Source organism: Rhagoletis zephyria, unplaced genomic scaffold (assembly GCF_001687245.7).
Source record: "Rhagoletis zephyria isolate East Lansing unplaced genomic scaffold, Rhagoletis_zephyria_1.1 Rzeph_scaffold_00184, whole genome shotgun sequence".
NCBI lineage: Eukaryota > Metazoa > Arthropoda > Insecta > Diptera > Tephritidae > Rhagoletis > Rhagoletis zephyria.
In genome coordinates, this window is record NW_016157268.1 from 38,475 (window position 1) to 52,722 (window position 14,248).

Genomic DNA, 14,248 nt, shown 5'->3' on the forward strand with positions numbered 1-14,248 from the left:
CCTTGCGTTCTGGTAGTAAACTAGCAGATCTTGTTTGGTCTTAGTGGTTCTCCTCGTCGCTTCGAAATCCAGGCACATTCACAATTCTTGGGATACCATTTATATACCTGATTGTCTTGTTTGTTTCACCATTATTTTTAAGAGCCTCGAGCTCTTCCCGTAGGCTGTTAAGATGATTCTGCTGGCACCGAGTCAAATCTGGTTTAAAATTTATGTTGTCTCTGTTGTCTGTATGTTTTATTTTGAGAATTCTTCTTGCATCATCAACCGAAGGCGTAGTGATCAACAGAGGGCGAGTTTTGCGGTCTTTTGGGCGACCAATTCTGCGCATTTTCATATTAGAAACAACTTCGGCTAACTCAGGTGGTAAAGCTTTGGAAACCACTACGCGGTCATCATACAATCGCTCAGAGCCCACTTGCTTCTTCGATTCAGGAACATTGAAGGCGATGACATTTCTTTCGCGCTTCTTCCTATCCACTGTCTCAGCTATGATATTATCCACGTCCGATGTACCGCCTTCAAATGTTTTTAGCTTGTTTTCCACCTCACTGATTCTTTTGTCCAACGAAGCACATTGTTTAGACATACTCAGATTTTGTTTGGAAATGGTCTCAAGCTCTGATTGTATATTGCCCAGAGTTTTCTGTATATTATTCTTAAACGGTGTAAAGTACTTGTTGAATAGGCCCTCCAATTTTGATGTAATAGGGTCATCACTAAGGTTATCGTCTTCTAGATCATCAGAAACAATTATGCTTGCCTCCAGTTTACATTGGTTACAGCACCATTTGAATTTATTTTTCTTGATTTCAGTTGCAATTCTCTTGAAGTCTTTAGTGTTGATGTCTGAACACTTTTGGTGTAGCCACCTGTTACATACTGTGCACAGTATACTGGACGTATTTTCTTTAATTGCATTGGCGCAAGCACCACACGTATATTTCTCAAGTGGCATTTCTACAAATGTTCTAACCGGTTTGACTTTGCTGAGTGGCAGCCTCAAATCTACGTTGGTAGTGCAGTTTTTAAATGTTAATGTAGTTTTTCGATGATAACTGTTTAAAATACGCTGCTCTTAATAGTTGTTTTATCTGCTCTTAGTTTTTCTAAATATTTTTCCTTCGCGCCGTATGCAAATATGCAAATTTAAAGAAATTTAAGAAATTTCCTTTTTTTTATGCTGGAGACGTCTGTGGAAATAGGACACAGCAGGCCACAATGCTGGACAGTACCCAAACAATCACAAGATGCCGCGAACCGCTGATAATACACACTTTTAGCGAGTTTTTCGGGGACCGCAAAAAAAACACGTCCGTTTGCGAATGCAGTGTTATATATAATTGTCAGATATTGGGACCTGTGGAACTGCCGCCAACGCTCAACTTCCACAGTTATTTACAGTTCCTTCAGGAACGGCTTCCAACTGTTTTAGAATATGTACCCTTAAACCTGCGGCGAAGACAATGGCTGCAAAATGACGGGTGCCCTGCTCGCTACGGGCGTGAAGTAAGAGCTCATTTAGACGAAAGTTATCCTCGCCGATGGTTTGGCCGATACGGGCCAATCACGTAGCCCGCTCGATCGCCAGACCTGAATCCATTAGATTTTTTCTACTGGGGCTGTCTTAAGGACAAAATTTATTCAAAAACAATTCAAAACGAAGAGCATTTGCGGGAACAAATAAATGGAGCTGCTACTGAGATAGCCGAATTGAATTTAAGATCTCTAAAAGCGTCTTTTCTTAAAAGGTGCCGAGCTTGTATTAGAGTAGAAGGTCGCCAATTTGAGCATATTTTATCAATAAAAGAATAAATTTTTCTTCAAACGTGAACCCATCTTTCACAGAAACTATTGATAGATGTATGCCTTGTTATAGACTCTAGTCCGAATTCCGGTAAGTAACATAAAATAATAGTGTTCGCTATGCACAAAATTTGTACTAGTTGGTACCAATTGCTACCAAATCGTGTTCGTTTAGCCAAAAACCCAGTAAAACTTGCAAAGAGAGAGCACAGTTTTGACATTTAATTTGGAGGGGAAGTTGCAAATTCGTGCTGGGAAAATTTTTGCCAGTAAGAATTTGCAAGCAGGATTGTGGCAAATGGTTGCATTTTTATCAACATTAATTTGAATCAACAAGTTTATTAAATTTAAAAATTAACAATCTTGTTGCGATTTACTAATGAAAGAAGTATGTAAATATTCGTTTATTCAATTAATTTATTTAATTCTGTAGTGTAAACACCATGTAATATAACCAAATGTACGTATAGTAGACTGGTGGCAACACCAGCATAGAAATAAGTGGAATGTAACATTAATACTCAAGAATGATAGAATACAAGATTGCGCCGATCAGAGAGGATTTTTGAGAATAACTTTTGTGTGACGTCACACTGGTGCAATTGCGAGAGAGAAATGCCAAAACGTGAGCAAGAATGGAAGAAGAAGAAAAAATGTTGCAAGGAAAACGTAAACAAGTTGCACCAGTGTGACGTCATGCAAACAACGATTCTGTCAAATTCGTTAAGAGAGGAATAGCGGTCCGAGATCGGCGCAACCTTTGTATTCTCTCAATCGTGATTAATAATAAGGGCATTGTAAAGCGAGATTGCTACAGCATCAGGTGTGTGCTAACCTACCCGCGAATAAAATAAATTAAAGTTAATTGAGACGTATATATATTAAAATCGACTATGGCAGGGAGGTAACAAATAGCCGAAGCCCTTCAGGATTTGGGAGTCTCGTTCCCAGAAACAGCAAGCTTGAGACAGCTCAAAGTGTTGCTAACATCGACCATAGTGCACCGGCCGAAAAAAACGGTGAACCGGCTAGCAGGACCCTAAGAAGCGCAGTTACCAAAACGCCTTCAGTAACGGCGAACAATACCGCAACGTCAGGTACAGCCACAACCGACAACGAAACTTCCGATACTTCAGCAAACAATGGCGCGACAGCAGTAGCAATATAGACTACAGGCAACAACACCACTTCAGCAAATCTCGAAACATCTTCCGAAGAAGCCCTAGGCGCCGTCGCAGCAGAGAACAACGGCAGCACCGTTAATACGGTAAATGAAGACTTAGCGGATCTTGAGGCACAACTCCAAAAAAAATTACGAATCCTAAAATTAAAAAAGGAAATTAAAGAATTGGAAGGTGAGGACGGCCACAAAAGACAAACATTTTCAGCGAACTTCGGTGACATTGAAAACGCCATAACTAAATTTTGCGGCGACGATGGTACAGACATCAAAAAGTGGATTGATGACTTTGAATATGTGACTAAATTCTATAGCTGCGACGACAAAACTAAAATGTTGCTTGCACGCCGCATGCTAGCGGGCAGTGCACAATTGTTCATGAAAATTACAGACGTGCATTCATGGGACAACCTTAAGAACCTGCTGTGTAAAGAATTTAAGCGGCCGACCAGTGTCAAACAAATTTTTTTTTTTTTTTTTTGGGTTTTGATGTGTTGGCGGAGCCGATTGCTCACAAAAGCGAGGTTGTTTCCTCCTTTGCAAAAACCGTGTTTTGCTGCAACTAACACGAGAGCATATTCCTCCACGAAAGAAAGTTTAAGTCCTCCTTCTTGGTAAGGTTTTGATTTTTGTAGATGAATGCTGGTGCCGTCTTTTGATGCTTGTAAACTTCTCACGGATCCGAACTCCGTGACAGCTCTGTCAGCAGGGTTGCTTTTATAATTGATAGCAACATGCATTTATGTTGTCATTGTAGCAAAAGTTTAGGTAATTAGAATGTTAACGAATACGACAAGACAATTAATAATTCGTGAAAACGTATATTTGTGTATAATTCGAACGGCTTTAAGCCAAATTTGTAGACGAGACAGAGAGTTTTGGACATGTATTCGCGTTAACATTGAGAATGACATAAACCGAAATTTAAATGTAATAAAATCTTAGAATTTTAAATGAGCTTCATTTATAAAATATGAAAGTTGTGATATGTTGCCAATGTTCATACCTTGGAAAATGTTCAAAAAGTCAGTATTATTTTTAACTATTTTATATTTATTTCTGACAGCATTAAGCCTTTCACACCTAAATATCAAGTGCTTATAATTATTGTCTTCACCACACATGCATCTGTTAGAGCCAATGATTCCCACTCTGTGCAGATATGCCTGATCATAAGTATGCCCAGTAAAGATTCTGTTTATAGTTTTGGTCTCTTTAGCAGTAAGTGTGTGTGTGTGTGTAAGTTATTGAACCAGGACTGTCTAGGACTTCTCGGAAAGATTTGAGCATATAGATTGGGTTTATTACTTGAATATAGTAGAAACTGATTATACCAGTCCTCTCTGATAATGTTGTGAATTGTTTTTAATGCTTCTTTAATAGACAAATTTACGTCAAGGGTTTGAGGTAAATTTGTAGCAGCTTTTGCAATTTGATCAGCTTTTTCGTTGCCAGCTATTCCAATATGAGCTGGTGTCCATATTATGTGTACTACTATGTCAGAGCTTATTATTCTTTTAAACACCTGCTCTATGTTATAATTATCGTTGTGATTTTTGAGGAATAGCTGGCATGCTACCAAACTGTCCGTAAAAATCACAATTTTCTCATAACCTAGATTGATTGCCAACATTATTGCCTTATCTATTGCTTGAACCTCCCCAAAACTTGACGACGACCTAAACCCAATCTTGTAGGAATATTCTTTGTTCTCATGTTGATCATATACTCCAATCCCCACACTATCCTGCTGAACGGACGCGTGTGTAAATAAAATCTTATACTTAGCGGTGATATAATCGTCAATAATATTCGCATAAATTGATCTAGCTAATTCTTTCGGCGTGTTTTGTTTATTGTCAGGAAGGATTTTAGTCTTGACAGTGATGTTGGTGGGGGGAGCAACGTGATCGGTCACACCTAGACGATCAAGTATATGTCTAAACTCGACGTACACTTTGCTATAGCTGGAATTAACATTGGGAAAATCAATAATGGCCTGTTTGCATGGATTATTGGAGGCAAAAATTTTGATGATCTCTTTAGCAGTTAGCCACTTTGCTCTTTCTGCAGGCGGCAATTCATTGGCAAGCACATATATTAACGGTATTGGTGTAGATGGGGTCACTCCCAGTGCCCTTCTTAAGAAGCTGTTCTGATATGTTCTAATTTTTTTGTCCACAGTGACACAGCTATTGGCAGTAGACGTTCTGGCATATTCAATTTTCGATCTTACAATCGACCTGTAAAAATTGAGAGCTACATTGGGCCTTAAACCCGCTTTAATTGTTGTTATTAGTTTAAAAAGTTGGGAGTTGTTAGCAGATTCTTTTATGATAGAGTCAAAATGCTCAGTGACCGTGAGTGAGGTGTTATTATTTCTGCCTAAAAACCTAAGAGACTTTGTCTGCTCAACACGTAGCCCATTCAACGTGACATTAATGACCTTGTTACTCCCCTTGCTTAAATATAAAACTTTAGTTTTTGCAGGATTGCAAGAGAGATTTAACCTCTGGCATAAATCCCCAAATTGTGTAATTTTGTTTTGTAAGTTATGCGTTGCCGCCTCTAAATTATTCCCATAGGACGTCACAATGAAGTCATCTGCAAATTGACATAAGTCCGTGTTTTGGTCCCTGATGCTATGTAACTCCATCGTATAGATGTTGAATAAAATTGGGAACAGGCAGCTGCCCTGAGGTAAACCACCACTAATCTCCATCGTTTCACCTGCTAGATTCAGTCTCCTAAAGGCCAGAAAGTTCGCGACCCACTCCACTAGGTTGTCTACCACTCCCATACTAGTTAACATTTCTTTCAGTTTGGAGATGCTGACACAATTGTAAGCGTTACTTATGTCAAGTGCACAAATTACTATTTTACGGCCTTTATATTTATTGATGGCAAGTTGGTGCAGAAGGTAATTTACAGCCATTGTAGCTGATTTTTCTTTTCTATAAGCAAAGGTTGTGTACGGCAGAATATTCTGTTCTTCCATGAATTCCACTATTCTGTTCTTCACACAAGAGTTCACGCACTTTAACAGTACTGACATAAGAGCTATTGGTCGAAAATTCCTATAATCATCTAAATCTTTGTCTTTTTTGCGGATTGGGACAATTCTAACATTCCTCCAACTGTCATGAATTTGGTTGGTAAGCCAAATATCGTTCAAAGCTGTACGAACACTATTCAGAGAACTATCTGGTAACGCTTTAATCATTTTATACGTTATCCTATCTTGTCCACCTGCTGAGTTTTTATTTTTTTTAACTAGTACTTCAACTAGCTCCTCATATGTTATGGCAAGACTGCAATCCGGAATGATTTTCTTATTAACTTCCTGATACTCTTCGTTTGGGGCAACTTGTTGTTTTAACATTTTAAGGTATTCTTTAACTTCTTCTTGTGGCCAATGAACCTGATTAGTTCTCTGATAATCCCCCCTAACAGCTTTGACAAACCTCCATGTCTCTTTTGTTGTAGGATTCTCATTGATTTCATTTATTTTATTTTCAAAACTGTTCCTTTTGGCTTCCCTTACCAGCTTTTTCCATTGGTGTTTCATGCTCTCAAAGTTGTCTAAATTTTCTACAGAAGGTATTCTGTTACATTTGTATTGAGCGACCTTAAACAATCTGAAGGCCTTTGCCAACTCATCATTCCACCAAGTTTTTGGGCTTCTTCCCTTATTTAATCTAAAGGTTGCATTTCTGATTTCTTCCTTAAGGGTATTCTCAATGGATCCAATATCAGGTTCAATGTGTGTTTCTTTTAGGGCTTTGATTAATTTGTTCTTCGCTAGAAATTACATCTCAGAAGTGACTATTGTGGGACTTTCAATTGTAATTGGGAAGTGGAGACTACCTCCAATTCTTACCGGATCTACCGATCATTGAAACCTGATGTTGGAGTTGGTGAATGCTAGGTCTAGTACCGAGCCATTTATTTGACTCTTTTATATGTTGGGGACCCATCGTTAAGATTTGTAAAGCTGTACTCTTGTATAGTGTTATAGAAATTTTTGCCTCTACATGAGCTGATCGTATCTCCCCATTCCACAGCCCTAGCATTGAAATCCCCAAGTAATAAAACGTTGTGGTGGCCTTCCAGGAAATTAAGCATTCTTTGAATTTCTTCCTTAAATATACCATTAGGAATACTAGGTGGGAAATACACAGCACATATCGTAATATTGGGTTTTAGATTTTTGGTTACCGCAATAAGAACATTAAAATTGGTATTATATCTAATTTTGGTGAATTTAATACCCTTTTTAAACAACATCGCTACTCCTCCATATCCATCCAGCCTATATTTTCCAAAGCTATTATAATTAAAATTTTTTTTGGAGCCTTGATGTGAAAAAGTTTCACAAAGTACTCCTATGTCAAATTGGTATTTGTTCAGGTAAAATTCAATATAGCATGCATTTGTCTTTAACGATTGAATATTATATTGTAACATCTTCATGTTGCAATATTTGACCACTCGTAACTAGCTGAACTTCATCGTCCATTGTTGCACCGTCAAATTTTAGTTTTAAGTTTTGAATTTGTTCTAATTCAGACGTGAGCTGATGCTCAATGCATAGTTTTTGTGTTATTTTGGACATCTCTGCTAAAAGTTTTTCAACTTCCGTCACCCTGTTTTTGTTATACTCTTTTTTTCTCATATACAGGTTCACCACGTGGTTTTTGGGCAGTCACTGTACGTCTGCTATTATTGCTTGGTTCAGCTATAATCGCTCTCTTTGCTACTTTGCTGTACTTTACTTTCGTCATTCTCCTATTAATTTCCTGGTTCTTATCTATTATGCCTCTTCCGCGCCTAGCTGTGGAAAACCTGAATCTTCATATAAAATGTCAAATCTATTTTGCCTATCTGGCTAGTACGTCTCTAGCACCTCTTTTCTAGAAAGCTTCTTGATCGTCCTGATGCGACCGATCTCGCGCTCCTTCTCCCACATGTCACACTTGTCCTTGTCCATGGCTGTATGGTCCACCTTACCACATAAAATACATATTAATTTGTCACAGTTGCTATCACATTCCTGACTTCCACATCTAAGACATCTGCTTCTTAATTTACAAGACATTTGCGTATGCCCTAATCTACCACATTATCTGCACTGTCTCAGAGGAGGTATATAATACAAGACTTCTAACTTAGTATATTCAAATATAATGCTTTTAGGAATATCCTTTCCTAAAAAACCTATTTTGATTGTGGTAGTGGGTACAAAAAGTTCTTTCTCATCTTTTGCTTCTTTGCGTGTAAAACGATAAACTGAGGAAATTGGTACACTAGAAATTGCATATTTTTTTATGTCATTTACATCATAGACAAAGGGCACACCCCTCACCACACCATACGACTCAAAGGCCGTATTTGGGATAAAGGGTCTAAGCCCACGCTTTTTGAGATCACTATTGATTAAGAAGGTGTTTGCTGCATTTGCAGACTTAAAGGTCACTTTATATAAGGTTTTGCCGATCGCATAGATGAGATCAATGTCGTTAAAATTGAGGTCCCTGATTCGGCTTCTTAAAGCCAGTCCATTTCTAACCTTTAATTCGTTCAATTCCTTGCACTCTGCTGCATCAACCAATACAAAGTACATCCCACAAAAATTTGGCGGGTATAACGGTGAGACTCGCTCACCCCTATTTGCACCCACGCCTAATTTCGCGCTATCAGATATCATGGCTTCGACCTCCATTTTGTCACTAGCATTTTCTGTATTAACTTTTCTAACCTCCTGCACTAACCCACTCTCGATTGCATCGGCAATCAAATTTTCATTAATATTTTCACACAGATTGAGATCATTGGCTTTTTTGTCTAATTTGCACTTTTTATTTAAATTCATTGTCGATGTGAAAGACTCAAAATCATTGGCCGATGCCGCCACCGACTTTCTGGTCGGCGACGCCATTCCGGCTTTAGTCTTTTTTGTAGCCCTAGGCTTCACTTTTTTCCCCGAAATTTACACAATAATAAATCGAAAAAACATGAAAAATTGACAAAATACTCACAATACTTGATAATCTGCTGGTTTATGCTGCAAACTTGTATAAAAGCAAAAAGGAAAATTTAACTGCACTTAAATGGCAATTCACCGGAGCTCTAACGGTTGTTATTCCTATATGAAAAAAAGCACAATCAATTCGGCACGTCCAATCACTCTCGAAGTAGAAACGCGAAAGAAACAAATTTTTAAGCAACTGGAATCGCGCGTATGGCTAAAAACAGAAAGCCTAACGCATTACGTACTATCTATGCAGCAAATAGCGCAAAATGCACCCATCGACGAGAGCGAACTGGTCGAGTTCATAGTGGACGGCTTGCGCGATAACACCGGCGCCGCAATGATATTTGGCGGAATTACTACGTTGGAGGCGCTTAAGGCATTACTACCAAAATATGAAAAAATGTCGAGAAACCTTCCGAATCGCAACAACGCCAGCAGTGAGACGGCAAGGTGCTATAACTGTTCACGCTATGGGCATATGGCCTGGGACGGCAAGCAAGAAAAACGCGCGAAAGGCTCCTGCTTCAAATGCGGCAAGGTAGACCACATATACAAAAACTGTCCAGCAAAAACAATAGCGGCGATGGAAGGCGATGAAGAAGACTATAAGTCAGTACATTATAGAGAAACGGTAAGTGTCGCATTCTTAGTAAAACGCTTAAATACCCCTCTGTACAAAAATTTTATCTCTATTTGATACGGGCAGCCCGAATAGCTTCATTAACCTGACATCGGTAACAAACGTTATGAAAGATTATAAACCAGGAAGTGAAAATATACAGTTCAGAAGTATTGGACGATCTAAAATAAATCCTCAGGGAAAAATTCCAGTTTTGCTTAAGTTTCGTAATAGCATACAACCACTAACACTTTATGTACTCAAAGACGATGAAATGCCATTTAAGTTGCTATTAGGGAGAGATTTCCTACAATCATTTAAAATAAATTTGTTTATGAAAAAATCGGTCAATAAAGAAAATGAATTTGATAAACTTTATAAGCAGAATCTTTTTAGTGCTATTAGTGGAAATAGTGAACAGGCAAGTTGTAAAACTCAAACGAGGTGTACTGAAGTTGAAAATAACTTGAACAATTCCGAAAATCAACCTATACTTAAGGAAATATTTAACATTGACAGTTTTGAAGAAGCTAGTGAAGAGATTGATATAAACCCTAAGGTACCTTCAGTTCTGGCGAAGAAGTTTAAGCTTATGATAAAAAATACTTACGTAGAAAAGCAAACCGAAGACCTTCCGATTATTGATTATGACGCGAAAATCATACTTACGTCAAACGCCCCAACCTTCTGCTCACCAAGACGTCTATCATATGTAATGTAGCAGCATGGTCGAGCCAGGCGAGGCGGAATGCAGGCATGCTTGCATCCCCAGCTAGCTCGGCGTCGGGGTGGGTCATTTCCGCCTGCCTTGCTGTTAGCTACATAATCAAAAAAAGTTAATCATGCCTGATAGTTTCTACGGGAGACAACAACACGAAAGATAAACAACTTAAGAAAAACTGGGGAAAATAGAAATGAAGAAAAAGGTCCAGTCCCGTCCTGTCAGGTGGAGTCATCCCACCCTTCTTCAACGGGAACTCCACGTGAAGCCTTGGGCGTCGTCGTGACTCCTCACCTACTTTACGACGCCCCCTAAACCTGACATTCGTCCGTCTATTTGAAGATCAGTAGTAGTCTAGTCCATAGTCTTATCTGTATGTCCACTCCCACTTCCCCTCTATTGCACAAGTGCAACACCCACACCAAATACTTGTGCCTAGCACTCCATCTTAATTTCAAAAGCTAGCCACAAATTCTATTTTTCACACCATTTTTTATTCTTACAGTTTTCGAAATCCTTAAATCTAGCTATAACAATGAAACTTCATGCCAATAACTCTATCAGAAAGAAAACCTACTACCCTAATATTATAATGGATACAAATTCCTATAGTATTTCAAATTCCTTAAGTCTAGCTTCGAAATTCACTTATACAGATATTTAGGCAAATTTATCTCAAAAAACCTATCACCCTACTGTTACAATGGATGCAAATTCTGATAGTACTTCCCATACCTTAAATCTAGCCTAAAAATTCACTGATGTATTTCTACGAATTTAACCCAAAAAAACGATCACCTCAATATTACAATGTATAGAAATCCCTACTATCGTTCCTGTATCTAATTTAATACAAATCAGTTCTGCCAATCCTATTTTGCCGAAAATGAATTGTTGCTATTATTGTTTACGCAACATACTCAAAAATACTCAATAAAAAAATTTCAAACCCTCAAACCTAAAAAAACCGCGGGATCAATTAAACTTCTAGCTAGGCATTTATGTACGTATATACGTACATATGTATAAGAATAATGGAAACGTACGTATGCAAATACCATAAATATATGTATTCATATGTATAACAAAGAAATTTGTTGTACTCACTTTGGCTTCCAGCGATGATGGTACCAGCACCCTGTTGAGCACCTGTTTGTGGAGAATTTTATATACATATACCAATAACTATTCATACATACATATGTACGCCTGCAGCTAAGGAGCTGGGGTATCAACCTACTTCTCTATTGATATTACTATCACTCGCTCGTGTTACGGGGCAGCGAGCGGGTCATCACGTGCAAAATTATAAACGGCAAGCAAAACAAAACAGGAAAAGTGCTAAGCTAAGATTTAAAACTAAATATATCAAAAGAAACCATTAGCTAAATGCAAGAATTGTATCGTATGCTAGGTAAACTAAACCTTCGGATGAAAAGTTCGATCCGCAAACACAACGCGAATCTTTGGACGTGGTAGTTTAGGTAAAAAAAAAAAAAAAAAATGTGCCCATCCAAAGAAGCTGGTGAATTCCAGGAATATAATTTTTCAAGTGAATTTACAATAGCGATCGGTAAAACAATTGAAATCTATTGTCGAAAAGTTAGCGAGTTTGAAAAAGAAATCCAAAATAGAAACCAAAGTGAAATGCAGAAAAGAAAATCCAATAACTCGCTAACAAAAAAAAGTTGTGAAAATAATTATAATAAAAAAACTATCGCGGAGTAGCCGGGCAAGGTAAGGTAAAAAAAACGAACTCCAATTACACTACCTATCTATGTTTGTATGTATATGTGTATTGGAACACAAGAATACTAAACCAACGAGTTCCCCGTCGCTGGGATATTCCTCTGCTCTTGTCGCTGCTGATCGGTGGTGTAGTTGGAGCGCTAGTCTCCACTGTTCTTACTGGTGTTACTCCCTCTGACAGCGCTGCTGTGGATGCTATCCTCTCCCACGCTGTTGTGCTCCCGTCGGCTGTTATTCTCCTCTGTCTAGTGCCTTGCAGGGTCCACAAGTAGGTGTTGTGGCCGTTGACCTGTTCCGGCTAGCACAGCTGTTCGCGACGTCGGTATTGTTGTTGTAAAATGATTACTGGTCGTGTTAACAAAGTATGTTTGGATTTGCACTCAGGTGCTGATATCTCTGTGCAAACCCAGAATAGATGCAGATACTTTTCTTTTGGTGTGAGTGCTGATATTTGGGCCTTGGTGTTGCTGTAGGTACCGATTTCTATTTTCCGGTGCGTTTGGATGTGCGATGCAGCTGGCGGTGGTTGACTCCGGATATCCAAGTATTCACCAATTTGCCAGCGAGTTTTTTTTTCTAAATTTGGGTTCCCGTCGCCGTAAAAAAAAGGAGGGAGGCCCTTTGGCTTTCTCAGCAGGCGACCTGAAATGACCAAAACTTCATTTAGAATTCACGTACATACATATGTATTTAACTTTGAAAATATTAATTAGTAGAGTGAAATTAGCACAACTCTGGCGATTTTTTTTTTCTTTTACAACATTTTTAATGCACTATATTGCTACGCTTAGGTTTCACGTTTGTGCCCTTTTTCTTTTCTTTACAAAAATATACATACATACATACATACGTGCATACAATTATACACATTTATGTATGCATATTTTAGATGCCAAATATATAACTTACTTAGGACTTACCTCCAGTTCCAAGTGATGATTAGGGGCACTTTAGAAACGTTTTCCCTTAATTTTATTCCCACACAGCACTTTTTAAAATAACTCACTGTTAATTACCACTTTAAACAAATTTTATATATATATATATATATTTTTCTTTTGGTATCGTAACTTCTTAGTCACAGCCTAACGCTTCAGCACCGCAACTTACGTTTTTTTGAAACCGTTTTCTAAATGTTGGTCCTTTTTATATTTTTTTCTGCCAAGTGACCATACCGTATTATGTACTTACTTATGTACAATTACATAAAGAAAAACACGGCTTAAGCCGAACTTTAACACACATACACACGTACACTCATGACGGCCTCACCGAACCATAAGCTAGCAAACTTTCTCACTCCAACACATTACTTTCTTTTCTGCATCAATTGGTCAACACAGGTTTGATTGGCTTCTAGTTTTGTATGTTCGATCAAGTTCGCACGCATACAACCAAACGCACACTAACGTATGTGGCAAACAGCTGGCGCTACAGGCTCGCACCCGCCGATGGTGCCTGCACCATGGAGCGTGTACGTAAAAAGGTTACTAACGCGGCTGGTTGCATAGCTATGTTTCCGCCTAACGTGTGGCCTCGACCCACGACCTAAAGCCGGGCTTCTTTCCTGTCGCTCGTCGGTTGAGTTTGCTCGTCGGTTGAGTTTGCTCGTACTGGTCACTGGGTGTGTACACATACATACGTACAAGTATAGCTAAAGACAGTATCACAGGTCTACTACTACATCAATATCACAGATGTAAATAAAATAAAATAAAATCACATAGTAGGCTAAAGTATATAAATAGTGAAATAAAAGTAAAAAAATAAATAAATACCTTCAAAAATAATTACACTCATAAGTAATAAACATAAATAAATAAACAAAATATCACAGAATTTATATAGTCAAGTATAAAAAAAAATAAATAAAAAAAAAATAAATAAATAAATTTAAAAATAATTACCATAATAAATAATAAAAATAAATAAATAAGGAAAATATCACAGTATTTGTATAGTCAAGTAGTAAAATAAATAAATAAATAAAAAATATAAATACATTTAAAAATAATTACCATAATAAATAATAAAAACAAGTAAGAAAGTCTAAGTTCGGGCGGAGCCGAACATTAAATACCCGGCGCAAGTATTAAATATATGTTTTCCACCTTTCCGAAAGCTACCGCTACATGATAA

At 37.9% G+C, this 14,248-nt stretch overlaps 2 protein-coding genes across 4 annotated transcripts in view; both read left to right on the top strand.

Moving 5' to 3' along the window:
* Positions 1-14,248, top strand: part of CkIIalpha (casein kinase II subunit alpha) — an 80,973-nt gene that overhangs the window by 7,970 nt on the left and 58,755 nt on the right. The window lies entirely within an intron of this gene.
* Positions 9,097-10,126, top strand: LOC108357943 (uncharacterized). The gene is made up of 2 exons (XM_017609030.1): positions 9,097-9,651; positions 9,727-10,126. The coding sequence occupies exons 1-2, from the start codon at positions 9,097-9,099 to the stop codon at positions 9,733-9,735; spliced, it is 564 nt and encodes a 187-aa protein (XP_017464519.1). The 3' UTR covers positions 9,736-10,126.